The 14,722-nt window shown below is 41.8% G+C and overlaps 1 protein-coding gene across 20 annotated transcripts in view; it reads right to left on the bottom strand.

Moving 5' to 3' along the window:
• The window catches only part of Epb41 (erythrocyte membrane protein band 4.1), a 151,742-nt gene that overhangs the window by 16,282 nt on the left and 120,738 nt on the right, over positions 1 to 14,722 (bottom strand). For 9 of the 20 annotated variants that reach the window (XM_057785599.1, XM_057785592.1, XM_057785598.1 and 6 more), the window contains one exon: positions 14,090 to 14,266. In XM_057785599.1, the coding sequence (XP_057641582.1) occupies positions 14,090 to 14,266 (177 nt within the window). Of the gene's footprint in view, positions 1 to 8,444; positions 11,678 to 12,050; positions 12,102 to 14,089; positions 14,267 to 14,722 lie in introns of those variants that run through there. The other 11 variants (XM_057785606.1, XM_057785611.1, XM_057785607.1 and 8 more) reach the window with 7 other exon arrangements.

Below are 14,722 nucleotides of genomic sequence, written 5' to 3'. Positions count from 1 at the left end.
GATTTTGTTACTTAAGCAAGCTTTCCTGAGGAATTGATGTAATTTCTCCCATGTTTATTCTTTCACTTGTTCCCTACTTGGTGAAGGTCGGGTTGCCTTTAGGTTGCGGGGCTGTGATAGAAACCCAGCACCTGGCCGGGCGGTGGTGGCGCACGCCTTTAATCCCAGCACTCGGGAGGCAGAGGCAGGCGGATCTCTGGGAGTTCGAGACCAACCTGGTCTCCAAGAGCTAGTTCCAGGACAGGCTCCAAAACCACAGAGAAACCCTGTATCACCAGTTAGAATCTTGAAAAATCTCTGATAGAAGAACTGAAATAGGTACGCTATGCTTGTATCTAAAAGATATTCCTGAACCAAGTTTTAACAGACGTTGGCTAGGCTGTTTTGAGTGTGTGTGTGTACACAGTATGTGTGTGTGTGCATTCCTGTGTGAGTGCACATGAATTCCACAGGGGTGTGTGTGGAAGAGAGCAGTGGCCAGAAGACAGCCGCGGGTGATATTTGAGAGAAAGTCTTCTTGAGCTTTGCTGCTCTGTATGCCAGACCAACTGCCTCAGACGCTTCTGGAGAGTCTCCCGTCTCCTCCCATCTTGAAGGAGCACTGGGTTTGTTGATGCCCCCACCAAGACAGCTATCCGTGTGAGTAAACTCCTTGAGGATCCAAGCCCAGGTCCTCACGCTTACAGGCACTTATCCACTGAGCCATCTCCCCAGCTCCATGGGCTACTTTAAAAGATCACTTCTTCTAGGAGTATTCAATATCCAGAAGGATAGTACTGACTTAGTCACAAAATCTACCACCACTTTAATGTATAATTAGCTCATTGTTGTTTCCAAGCCTCAAAGCATATCTTTCTATATTGTAATTACCCAAACGTTTGCTTTCTGAAGTTAATATCCTCCAAGAATGCCTTAGATTTGTAATCAAGCCTACCATCGTTATTAAAAAAAAAAAAGACTTAAGGCTAGCTTCTTAAGTACATATATATATATATATATATATATATATATATATATATTTTAAGACAGGGTTTACCTATCTTGAAATTCAGTCTGTAGACCAGGCTAGCCTCAAACTCACAGAGATCCGCCCCCCTCTGCCCCTCAAGTACTGGGATTAAAGGCTGCGCCACTACCACTCAGACTTAAGTGCCTACTTAATGGTACAAAAAAACTCTGTTAATATTATCTGCGATGATTTGTGGTTTGTTGAAACACAAATATCTCAAGGAAGATTGTTGATACACTAAACACATCAATCAGCGCTTCTCTATGTTAAGAGGAAAGGAATTTGTTAGACTTTTTAAGTCAGGTACAGTGACCTGTGCGTGCACACGGAGTCCCAGGCTGACTTGAAGTCAGGTTCAGAGAGACTTGTGTGTGTGCACACCGAGTCCCAGGCTGACTTGAAGTGTCTTGCTCAATCGTTCTCCATCTTTCTCACTGAACCTAGAGCTGGCTGTCATAGCATCTTCCCTTTTCTGCTCACCCAGGCACCAGGGCTATGAGTGCACACTGCCATGCACAGCTTTTTAGGTGGGCACCAGGATCCAAACTCAGGTCCCATGCTTGCACAGCAAGAATTTCACCCACTGAGTCAGCTCCCCAGTCCTAAAAAGACAAGTTTTGATAAGAAAGGGGAATGATGGAGATGACAGGAGGATTGGGGGTAGAAGGTTCACGCAGACACAACACCCCCAAGAGCACATTACCCTTGATTTGCAAACCCAATAAGAAATGCACTGCGCTGCCAAGGCCACAGAGCCAGCAGGAGTCCAGGCTATCTTGCTAAGCACAGTGGGAAGACACCGAGTAGAAGAGTTCAGCTCCTGGTTCCTGACTAAAGTAAACAATAAATATTACAGTCACAAATATCATCAACAATGTGAGATTCCCAGATGGTCTGCAACATGCAAGCTAAAGATGTAGACTCCGCTCCTGATAACATCAGTCAACTGCAGTGCTCTTCCTGCATTCTTCCCTTTCAACAAAAACATGGCAAGGGTTCATGTTTCAAGGAAGAATGGCTTTAAAGGCCTCAGGAAAAGGCTTAAAAAATACAACATATGTCACTACATATTAACACGATAAATATTTATAATCTTTTTCCTATTTTGAGAAACTATAAATATCAGTGTTTGCCTTGATCGTATAATAACCAGTAGGAACATCAACCTGGTAATTAACAAAGCAGCATTCACTTTCAAAATCGCTTTTCAATGGGCACTTGCAATGAAAGATAAATCAGATGTGGCAGTGGCTTCTCTGGTAAAAAGCCAGGTGTAAACAGCACATAAAGATGACAAGGCAAGCAGCAGTAGCCCATACTTCAGCCAAAAAAGGAAACAAACGAAGAAAGAACAAAAGTTACAGAAAAGAAAAACATCCCTGGTCCCCACCCCCGAAAGCTTGTAAACAGAAGCTGCCGCCATATGACAACCCAGGCTGCCAGCAGCTTTCAAAGGGACATCAGAGTGAGGACCCTGCAGACGGGGATAAACTAACAACAGAGCTAAAGTGCCTAGAGGAGGTGACTTAGAGTCCTTCATCTTTACCACACAATGCTCCTCCCCGCTGTGTCTTCAGCTTGTGTGCTGGAAGTAGCTCCAGTGCTCACTGGCGTCCCCATGAGACACAGTCATGTTCAAGGGTCACTGCATAGAAAGCTTATAACTGGGTAAAAGAGCTGGTCTGGGCAGACGTTTCCTCATACCGTTATTTAATTAACTTGATAAAATGTTTCTAGGATAAGAACACACAACATGGCCTTTCTTTCTCAATGAAGGCGGTGAAGCTCGCCAATAACAAGAATCCCTCAGTTTTGACCTCGAACCTGCGAGGCATGGCTCTGAGCTAGCCTCTGCCTCCCCAAATGCAGTCTGTATGGTTTTCTAAACGGTACTGTTATTAGATTATCCCCGAATAGGTGACTGCAAAAGCAAACATCGTCAAAACCCATGCCTGATGCAAAATTTTAACTATTAGCTAATAGAAAATTTTGCTTTTGTACTGCACTCACCCGCACGAACTCCACAGATCACGTGAGAACCTCACACCTGGGCAGATCTGCAGAAGTCAGAGTGCTTAAGCAAATGTTAAAGGTTATGCGGAACACAGCTGAGAAAACAGAAACCTGGGGTGGTCAGTTTTACCATGTTACACTGTAAAGGGTCAAGATAGACCAACGGAAGAGGAGAGGAAGAGGCCAGAAACAGCAGACACTCCAGTCATTTACAATGGAACAACATTAAATTTGTGAGCAAGACTTCACAGAAACCTCACAGAAACTTATTAAAGTCTCTCTCTCTTTTTTCTTAAGAGATAGGGGCTCACATGGGTCTTGACTTCACTGTGTAGACAAAGCTGATCTTCCTGACTCCGCCTCCCAAGTGCTGGGGTTACAGGTGTATGCCACCACTCCTGGTTTGATTAAAATCTTAATAATCACTTAAAAAATTATACCCCAACCTGATGTCTAGAAAACAACAGCATATTGATTCCACAGAACTAAAAGCAACAGAAATTATTTTTAGATGCTAGCGATCTGTAGCTCCTCTCCATCAAAAATAATCCTGCAGTAATGAAATGGCTTTCTATGCTAACAAGTTCAACAAATTCTGAAGAAGAACGCGGCTCAGAGAGAGCACAGCAGCACTTTTCTGTTATTTAGACATAACCACAGGTTATATATTATATATATAATATATATTGAGCTGGTAAACAGACCACTTCAAAGTGTGGATTGTTTGGTGCTTTTAGCCATCAACAGAAAAACACAGTATGATTCAGAACTGTGACACCGAGAGGGTTTGCCAAGGTGAAGAATGACAATGCGTCTTAATTCCATGTGAGAGGAATAAGCTCTCTTCACACCCTCACAGCCAGACCCACTCCCCTCTTCAGTCTTCAGTCTGATCAGAGTGGCAATACTGGATGGTTAATAACTACTAATTTATTCAGGGCTCTTAAAAAAACACAAAAGGCAAATCAGCATAATCAAATGTGATAACTGCACGTTACTGTGGCGGGGTAAATTAGTTAGAAAAAATTATTTTTAAAATCTGACACAAATAAGTCAAATGAACACAAAGTGATTTAAACAATATTTTAAGGACTGAACACATGCAAATAGTTGCCTCTGTATCAGGAGTAAGCAAAAGACAATTACTGGGCGTGGGCGCTGACAGTATTTTCTAGGCGATCAACTGAAGCACACGTTCCCCTTCCCTCCCATCTCTTTTGGGTCTGCCTGTGTCCAATGTCACCAGCTTTAACTTCCATCACAATCACTAGCAACCAGAAGCTGACTTGCAGTGAGAGCTATTCATCATAAATCTACACAGTAACTGAGCAATTAACGTGAGAAAAACAATAGAAAAAATGTCCCTAAAGAGGAATTTTATAGCAGGTTTCTTTAGGCTTAATAACACACCAAACTGGTAATGAATAAACTATTTAAGTAAGTATGAGAGTCAAAGGATCTTGGACAAGAAAACAAAGAAAAAGGGGGTTGGGGTTTATTAAACACTTCCAACAAGCAGTTACATAGGTCAAATTACAGGGAGCAAAGACTCTCAAAAGGACATTATTTTCTGCTAACTCACCAACAAACTACTGCCCCAAGTAGACTCCAAATCAGGGACTTCTCATCAAAAAGTATTTTATTTTGACAGTAATAATTAGAAAAGCAAATATGTCCCTTCAAGGGCTAATCGTAAATTTATGCAACTGTCTGAAACACAGAAGGGCACTAAGTGCTCAATGGGGTATCAGTTCACTTAAGAGGGGCTTATTTTTGATTATGTGCACATGTGTAAGTGGGTGTGGCATCTGCAGAGCTTGCAGGTGTGAGCATTGGGTTCCTCTTCGAGCTGGAGTCACTGGCAGGCACAACCACTTAACATGAGTGCTGGGAACTGAACTCAGGTTCTCTGGAGAGCAGGAAGCACTCTAACGGCTGAGCTATCTCTTCAGCCCCTCGTTATGCTTTGTTTTTTCCCCACAAAAGGTTTAATGATTATCTATCTATCTATCTATCTATCTATCTATCTATCTATCTATCTATCTATCTATAATTAGGTGTACAATGTTCTGCATGCATGTATGAGGGTGCCAGATCTCATTATAAATGGTTGGGGTTGCTAGAACTAGAACTCAGGACCTCTGGAAAAGCAGCCAGTGTTCTTAACCTCTTGAGTCATCTCTCCAGCCCCCCTTATTATGTTTTTAAAACCATGCTACCTCTCAGTACCATGTCTGTATGCACGCCAACATGACAACAATGGACTAAACCTCTGAACTGTAAGCCAGCCCCAATTAAATGTTTCCTTATAAGAGCTGCAGTGGAGCCAGGTGGTGGTGGTGGCAGTGCACACCTTTAATCTCAGCACACAGGAGGACCTCTGTGAGCTCAAGGCCAGCCTTGGTCTACAGAGTGAGCTCCAGGACAGCCAGAGCTACAGAGAGAAACTCTGTCTCAAAAAAACAAAAACAAAACCCAAAAAGACGACGAGTTAAAAAAAAAAAAGTTCCCATGGTCACGGTGTCTCTTCACAGCAATAGAAACCCCAAGACACAAACTTATTACATAATTCTAGAATCTGGTTAGAGAGAAGGTGTATTTAGGAATTACTATTTCTTTATTTTATATGGGAAAATTGAGACAGATCCTTTAACCCCAAACAAAACAAAGAGGGTGGATGGGCGTCAGCAAATCTGTTCAGGCCTCAGTCAACACAGCACGCTGGAAGACGAGTCAGACACGGGCACGGTGGTGTCACGGACTTCACGTTCCAGGTAAGAGGCTCCTGGTGCCAATTTCCAATTTCTAGCCACAAACAAAACAGTACCAAGGCAGAACAACAAAAACAAAAATAACCAGTCAGCTTCCTAGTCTGTGAGGGAAATCCAAAAACTAGTCCCTGCTGACCGAATTCCAACCGATCCTTGTTTTTGTATGGCCGTCAGCTAAGAATAGATTGTTTTTAAATGGGTAGGGAAAATATTTAGTGGCATAAAAATTGTACAGAAACCAACCCTCAGTGTCCAATGAAGTCTGACTGGTATGCAACCACATGACTCCTGCTGCCGTTTTTGTAACTTTCACTGTGCTATGGCAGAGCTGAGCAGAGCTGACCACACAGCCTGCAAGGCCTGGCACCCCCTGTCACTGTACAGAGAACCACTCAGCGGCCTAACGTACAAAACTCGTGATGATCTGATAGTTTTTGTGGTTTTATAACATAAAACATAAGAAAAATGTATCAGATTGATGTCAGCAATGTATTTCAGATAAACACACATTCCCTTATGACATCACACTCCAAGATGAGCTTATTATCCATGTGAGCATGTAAACCAGTCTTGACAATATATTCTGGGGTGAAAATAGCTGATTATTAGCTGTAAGAAAGGATAACTAAACCAAATGACAGATGTTAACAAGGGAGATCAGCATTTGCCATAGCGGCATCCAACTTGAGGTCCTTTAAGTAAGACAGGGACTACCAAAGGTTCATAAAGAAGGCTCTGCCCTGGCTTTCTTGGCTCCCTGCATGTACTGATCAAGCATACAGTGATCAAATCTATCTTAATACAACAGTCCATGTCATTTATCCATTGCCATCTGCTATTAGTAATTTAGCCAACAGACTGATTATCTGTTATATACAAGGCAAGGTAGCACCTGGGATACAAAGGTGACAGATGTCAAACAAAGATGAACAAACCAAGGGCTCACCTTTGACCCAGACAGTAACCCTCAAAGGGCAATGACTAAGATTAACTCCATGAGAGAGTTCCCTTTAACTTTAACAAGAACTTTCATGTAGAGGATAGAAATTTCTTTCTTTTTTTTTTTAAAATTTATTTATTTATTATGTATACAACATTCCTTCCATGTATGCTTGCATGCCAGAGAGGGCACCAGATCTCATTATAGATGGCTGTGAGCCACCATGTAGTTGCTGGGAATTGAACTCAGGACCTCTGGAAGAGCAGCCAGTGCTCTTAACCTCTGAGCCATCTCTCCAGCCCCCTAGAAATTTCTTTCTCTTGTTTTTTGAAACAAGGTCTCCCTATGGTATCTAGTCTGGCCTCAGCCTCCCAAATGTCTGTAATACCTGCTCTGCACAAGTGCACCCCACTCTTAGTAAGAAACTCTTTATAATCCCTGCATTCGAGATCGATAAACTAAGCTGTGGAGAAACACCGTGACTTAATGCAAGAGTGACTTATATAAACTCTCGGCTGTCCAAAAACGCGATCTTCTATCTTGGGAGATACCGAGGCACAGCTGCAAGGCTAGTTTCTAAAGTTCTGAATGACACTGCACCTGACAGTCAAATGCTGGAGGGGAGGGGGCTGAATTAAGATCTTGTGAGACCCTAAAATCCAGAGATGCTATCTTTCTGCATCCGTGCAATGCACAGAAGAGTGCAGGAAGTACTCATGCATGCAACAGCGGGGCAGCAGTTCATTGTGGTTTGTCCTTTCTCAACAAATGGCCACTGAGTGAAGTGTAACTATACATTCTTATCGGTAATAACCTCTAAAAACAACTGAATCTCGAAGGCATAGACTGCCCCATAGGTTTATTCATAGAAGTGACTTAAGAAGCCCTAGTTTCTCCGATGACAGCAGGATAGTTCCAGATTTTACCCTTGCTCAACAGGAAGTCCCATAACAATGTAAATAAAGTAGTAATACTTCATACTACAAATGCCAGCCATAAGCAAACTGCTAAAAAACAGGTCTGAAATACAGAAGCTGGGCTTATTCCCAAGCACGCTCTATTCGACGAATACCATTTGAATTTATTGAGAGACGGATAAATTTGGAATGGCATTTTAAATTCCACTAGTTTTAAGTGCTTGGTCAAATACCAATCAGGAGCAGACAGAAACAAACATAGCTATTTGCTTACTTCCAAAAATAAGACTCTCAAGAGGTTCATATGTGATTGCCTTTTCCTTAAATTCTGTCTTCCTAGCACATCTAAGACTGAGGACGGAACCGGCATCGCTTCCTGAAACATGCTGAGGTTCGTCCTCATGAGGTAGATTTAGGTAAGGAACTAGCTGGAAATATGGGCACCAAATGGTTAAGCGACCCCCTTAAAAGTCACTCTGGAAATGACCCACAGGAAAACAAGGCAAAAACCCCAGACTTTACACAAGTCAGTGTAGATATTCTTAGTCCAAATTACTTCTGGATCTGCCATTAAGAAGCCGGTCCACGGTAAAGCAATATCCAGCAGTTGGAATGCCTGTGAAGCCGGGGGGGGGGGGGGGGGGGGGGCAATGCTGTCTGCAGCCTCATGTTACAAATACTGGCAGCATTAACTTGAGATCACACAGGGCTGGAAGAGGACGTGTGTCCTGAAAACTATGACAGATCTATCTTTTGAGCCACGTTGGTCAGTTTTGTTCAATATAAGGGTTGGCACTCTGCTCTTAGCAGCTTCACTAGGGAGAAAAGGCTTCTTTGTCAGCAAAGATCTCTGGGGATCCTTGCTATACTTCAGATCACAGAACAGCACCGTTGGCTCACACTAAATTTTTAATGGAGTTGAAATAATTCCAATATAAAAGGAAACAAAATTCAGGGTGACGTTTACAATAATTAATAAAAAGTTGTGTACAATGATGAAACTGGAACTTTAGGAAATATAATTTGAAAGTTACAAAAGTACTGATAAAATTTTTAAGATTATTTCCTTTTAATTCCTAAAAAAAGACTTACAGTAACATGACCAACGCTAGTTTCATTCGTTATTTCATTAAGGAAATCTTAACATCTGTTTCATACTTAGGATCATCAGATCCTCCCCGGAAAGCAGTTTTGCAGCACTTTAGGTGGCTTTGCAATCTTTTCTTACGAGTGAATCAATAAATATGCTTATTTACAAAATACCTGTTATAAATAGACATAACAACTTGTGACACAAACCATATATATTAAGATTTTTTTTTTTTTAAATCTAGCCTGGTGCTTGCTTCTTTTTCCAGTTGTTTTTTTTTTAACTCCAATAATGACAGTAATAGCAGTTTTCAGTAGATATATGATAATCACGTCGTCTGTGAAGGCAGCAGATCAATACTAGTGAACACTGAAGAACAACAAAAATCTTGGTTTTACTGTTTCTCTCTCTCCCTCCCTTCCATCGTTTCAAAGGCAAAGCCATCTTTAGAAATACTTCAGGAACCAAAAACACTAAGAAGTAATACAAAATGTAACAGTCTCAACACGACGACCCTAGCAACTCAGTCCAAAACAGAGTTTGCAAAATTAACAATTTGTCCAGACTGAGGCGTTCAAACGCCACAGGAAGCAAGCGACATCATGCAAGGTTAATGGTAAGGTGAAACGCCAGTTTCCGCTTCCGGGCGGTGCTCTGAGGAGGGCCTGCTCACCGTTACTTCAGGGAAGCCTCATAATCAACATGCAAACTGCACGCGTGTCACAACAGAAGCGTAGCTCTCAAGGCGAGTGATTAGAAACAATTGATTTCAACACAAGTATGAGAACATGTCTGAAGGATAAGGAAACAACGTATCTTTTAAGCTTATTATAACAGCTAAACATAGCTCCTAACAATAATTACTTTAGCCATAAGGAAATAATAATATTTTAATTTAGAGAAAAGTGTGTTTACATACAGATCTTGAGTTAATCTGTACTCCAGGACTTTAAAAGGTAGGTAGTCTGAAATTTTCAGCCCTGGCTGGAAGCCAAGGTACACCAGCACCGTTTCCCTAAACTAAATCAACTCTACATATGAAAAGACAGCATTTAACCTCTGTGTGACTCTTCCACATCCCAGGTGGGATACAGTTGTCTCCTGTGCAGCTCATGAACACTGACAAAAAGGCTGCAGGTGCCACAGCCCCTTCCAGAAAAGGCTTTGTATGCACGGATACATTACTCTAAGAAAAGGAGTGGTTATGGATTTTTGGATTAAAACTATCATTTTAAGGCTTTTGAAAGGTTGGGAAGTTGAATTTCTTCTTAAAACTACGGAGCCCATGCCACATGAATGGCTATATGAGGCTGGGAAAATAGTCTATCAGATGTTTTTAGGGTTTCCCAGCCTCTGTGAAACAGTGGAAAGGAGGACACAGCAACCGTTAACAGGAAGAGCATGCAGGGTAGCTTTCCAGTGAGTACCACCTGCCGTGCGCCTCAGTCTGATTTGCCTAAGTGTTGACTTTGGGGCAGGAACTCTGGCTTAGACAATCCATTGCTACTCCTTTTTCCTCACAATTTGTGCTCTCCAACAAAGTTCCACATTTTATTATTGACAGGAAACATGATCAGAAAAGGTCCCTATAACAGTGAATGATCAAGACCAGAGGCATGATGTAGGTAGGCAATTACACAGTTCAAGCCATAGACAAGAGTTCAATGGTTTTAGTCTTGACATGTCAGAGGAGCACCCTGTTTTCCAATCACAGAAAGATCAGCCACCAGACAGCCAGCGCAAGGACCAGGAGAAAAGACATCATGAAAGGGACACGAGGAGATGGGAAAGCACTAGAGTAGAGGTGGCACTTTTTGAGAGCCTTGTGTTCCTCAGGGATTGGAATAGAAACCTTGGGAGGACTCTCTTCATTTTCTTGCTGGGGCAAGGTTCTTTCAGTGGATCTCTCTGGCCTTTTAGTTCTATCTTCACCCTGTACTAACAGAGCACGCTCCTGCGTCTGCTTTCACAGTAGAAGATCAAGAAAGACAGAGAAAGATGAACAAAATGACAGATGGAAAACGCTTAAAAGTGACACTCGGGGATGTGCAAAGGTGTGGAAAGATATCTGGATGCTCTTGAATTTAGTTTCTCTTTACATTGGCAATTTACCTAGCAATTTCTATAACCCAGAAGGTTTGACTATGCAATTAAATTAAAATTTAATGTTTTGAATAAACTGGCATGGAAGCCTCAGGAGCTCGAACGGTCACTGACTTCCCTGCATTCTATCACTTATTCCCTCATTTCAGGTTACTCATACATTTCGTTTTGCTTTGTTTTTTCACTAATGGATTCCAAGTTGCTTTAAATTGCTTTAGTGCTGCAGATAATTACTGGATCAGGCAATGTCAAGAATGAAGTATTCTTGCCATGAGTAAAGTTACTTTTACTAACAAACAGAATGGTAGAATGTAAAGAACAATTTTCATATCTCTTCAAAAAGACTTGAAATGCCAATAGCTCAGTATGAGAATTAGATTTTGCTCAGGGAAACAGAAGTAGTAAAGACTGCAAAATAAGAACAAAATGTATAAAAATTTATAATGTGCCTCCAGGGTCTACCCTGGGGTGGGGACGGGGGCAAAGAAGAACAAGAAAAGAAAGGAAAATACATTCCCACAAGAGCTCAACTATTGCACAGCCTCAAAATCCTGACTAAAATAGTAATGATCATCATGAAGGATTATACTCTTAGTCAATACTTCTGAAAACTTTCAAGGAAAGATCCACGCCCAATTGGCCAGCTGAGACTTTTCTCCCCCTGCATCTCTGTGTTCTGCTTTCTGAAGTCAAGGCCGATGGTATCTACGAAAGGAAGAACTTGGCTCTGAGCTCTCTTAGTTGAGCCAGCCTTCTCTGGTCAGTTTGGAAGTTGAATACTGGTTCTTTGCACACCCCTAAGTGATATGTATCAGGGAGAAAGTAGCTAGGGGACTGATCAGCAAAAAGAATAAAAGAAAAAGGAAGGATGCAAAATCATAATGATTTTTAAATGAAAATACGGTGGGAGAAGAAAGACAACATAAAAAGAATAGGGTATAATTAAATTCATTTTCTCTCTGAGTACATAGTAACATCTTCATGCAGCTTTTTCAACCAGCCATGCGCCGAAACAAGCAAATTGAAAACTGCAGATGCTGCAGCAGTGGAAGTGTGATGTGTTAGGCCAAAGGCTGAGGGTGTGGATTTACTAGTGTAGCAAAAGAAAAACACTGTTCAGCCACTGCTGCTGAGTACTGGGTTCTCTGCTTAGAGCCATGGCCGGGGCAGGTTCTAGTGAGCAGCGCAGCCACAGCAGCAGCTTTACCTCGGGCCCACCAACCTTTCTTCCCGAGGGGAGGGCAGACGTTCTCTTCACCTGGTCACACACAAATCATATGAGGTTCAGTTGCCCTGCAATGCAACAACAGTGCTGCCAAAGGCAGGAGAGGTGTCCCCAGAGAACAGAAACGCTGGCATGACCAACCATAGAATTGTCCCAGCACAAAAGATTAAGGCAGTACAGTCATTTGTCCCATTATTCATTCAGAGGAAATATACATATGTATAGAGAGCTAAAATTATCTGAGTACCCCTCAGGGATCAATGTGACTTTATAAGAAGTCATTTCTTTCAAGTTTACAGAATGGCACCGCCATCCCCAAATTGGCCTTAGGATGATTTCTAAAGGGTTTCTATGTGAAGACATAAGCTATTTTCTGAAAATGGAGACCAATACAAATGTACCCAACGACATCTGAGCCAGCATCAAGATACTTTTTCAAGCTACTTTTAGAGTTCAAAACAGAACTAGAAAAATATGTAGGTGTGTGTGTGGGGGGGTGAAAGACAAGATAGCAACAAGCCACTCACATGCAGACACCAAAGTCAGCAAGGGCATTTAACACCATTCTGTAAGCAGGACCAACAAGACAAATAGCTTGTTGAGAGCATTTCATTAAGCTTTGACTGGCCAGACCCTCTCAGTCAAATCAAACCGCAACTATCCTTGAACCTTTATGATGAGTCTTATTTCTGAGGACACATCAAAATGACTTATCTGTTTTTCGGAGTGATGGTCTGACCCAGAAGGGGTTATTTTCCCAGTTTAAAGTGCATACTACAGACTTAGAACACAAAACTAATGGACGCGTATGTCTGGAAACAGGGTCTAAGAGGACAATGCACGGGAGTAGCTGTAACCTGTCACCTCGGTAACTATGCAGCTGCCTGTTACTGAGGTGTCCTCCCACCTCACTTGTGAAACTGTTAGCTAATTTTAATCTAAATTTGAAAAAAAAAAAGGTTATCTTGGAAGAATTTTTAGCCCTATCTGCAGCTACAGAAACTAAGTAATAAATGATTTAACTGGATAGTTTACCAAGAAGCCTGAAAAAAATTAAACCAATTTGTGTTTTGTTTTGGAAAAGAGTCTCACTATGTTATCCAGGTCTACCTCAAAATCCTAAACTCAGGCACTCCTTCTGCCTCAACCTCACAAGGAGTGGGTCACAGGGGCAGGCCTGCTAAATCTCAGGTTTTTAATGGGCACACTAGTTTGCCTTTCTCATCTAGAACTGCTATTGTTGGGGGGGGTGCAAAGTAAGCACATAATTAAAAGATATATAATCAGTCATGAAGTTATGGTCACTGCTTATACAAATGACATACTGGCTAGAGATGAAGACCTTTCAGATCTAAGTTCGACAAGATATCACCTTTAAACGGATTTATGTATTCTGAGGTAGGGATTCCAAAGCAGGAAAAATAATAATAATAGAGAACAGACTCTGGAAGGGACCTCTGGCCTCTTCTGATGGTAACTGTCTCATAAAACAGCTGGTTGAAGGTCTGGTGTTACGCAAGACAAATCATCAGTTGTTTTTCTGAAATTGAGTGTTCTACATTCTCTGGCTTCAGGGCTTCCTTGTTTCTTATATAACTGTGAGCAATCATTCCAGACATTTCTAAGTTGTACAAATGTTCAAATAAAGTTTTAAAAAACTATTACTCCCTTCCAATTGTGACCTTACTAAGTTTAGCTAACTGGTCCTGGAAGGCACATTTTGAATATAAACAAAGTTTTACTGGCATAAAGTCAACTTATAAACACAAACTAGCCAGAAGCAGGCAGCTTCAAGCAGTTCTCAGAGCCTAGACATCCACTTGTAATTCTAAAGGACTCCCACAATTGAGCTGAGCTGTGTAAATTATCAGGAGTGTTGTTATTAATGTTTCCTAGCAGCAACGAACTTCTAGGGCACCAAAGCCAACTTTAGCTCTATGCTTCCAGATACAGAGTGTTAACACACATAGCTAACATACTTATTGCCTTCAGCCTCACAGACATGTAGACAAAGGACTTACTCCATCTCCAGTAGGGACTTGCCCGTTGATGTTAAGAGTTCGGAAGGGCGAGTGTGTGGATAAGCGCTTGTCCCACTCACTAGGCCGTGGTTCGGGTACCGATTCCATAAAGTTCTTTTTCAGCTCACTGATGCTGGCGTGATGCTTTTTGATTTCTTCTTGACTCTTGTCTAAATCCTACAGTTGGAAGAACAAAGACGGAAAACAATAAATAGTTGGGACAAAACACACACCAAGGGCAACCTATCAGAGACTGGGCCCTGGTAGAAAACAGCACATCCAGGGCAGATGGTACTGGCCCGTACTGCATTAGCACCATAAATACACAACACTGTTTGCCCCCTTTCTTCTTTCACTCTTTTTAAAAACAAAGTGCTGTACTTGGCAGCAGTGAAGTATCACAATCCCACAGCTCTTGGAGGTTAAACAGTCCACAAAGAGCATGCTCCTTGATTGTGTAACTCCTCTGCCATAAAGGATGCAAAATCAGATCTCCACCTCCTCATCCTGAAAAGGTAACCCCATGATTCAGTTAGCTTCAGCTTGATAAGAACTAACTTAGGCTCAGCTCAGGCAGGATGGAGATAGCAACAGGGAAACCGATGAATGAGGGACATGACAAATGACCTCAGC

The sequence above is a fragment of the Chionomys nivalis genome, chromosome 11 (assembly GCF_950005125.1).
Source record: "Chionomys nivalis chromosome 11, mChiNiv1.1, whole genome shotgun sequence".
In the NCBI taxonomy this organism is placed as follows: Eukaryota; Metazoa; Chordata; class Mammalia; order Rodentia; family Cricetidae; genus Chionomys; species Chionomys nivalis.
The sequence above is the reverse complement of the archived record's forward strand: the minus strand, read 5'-3'. Positions and strand labels throughout refer to the sequence as shown.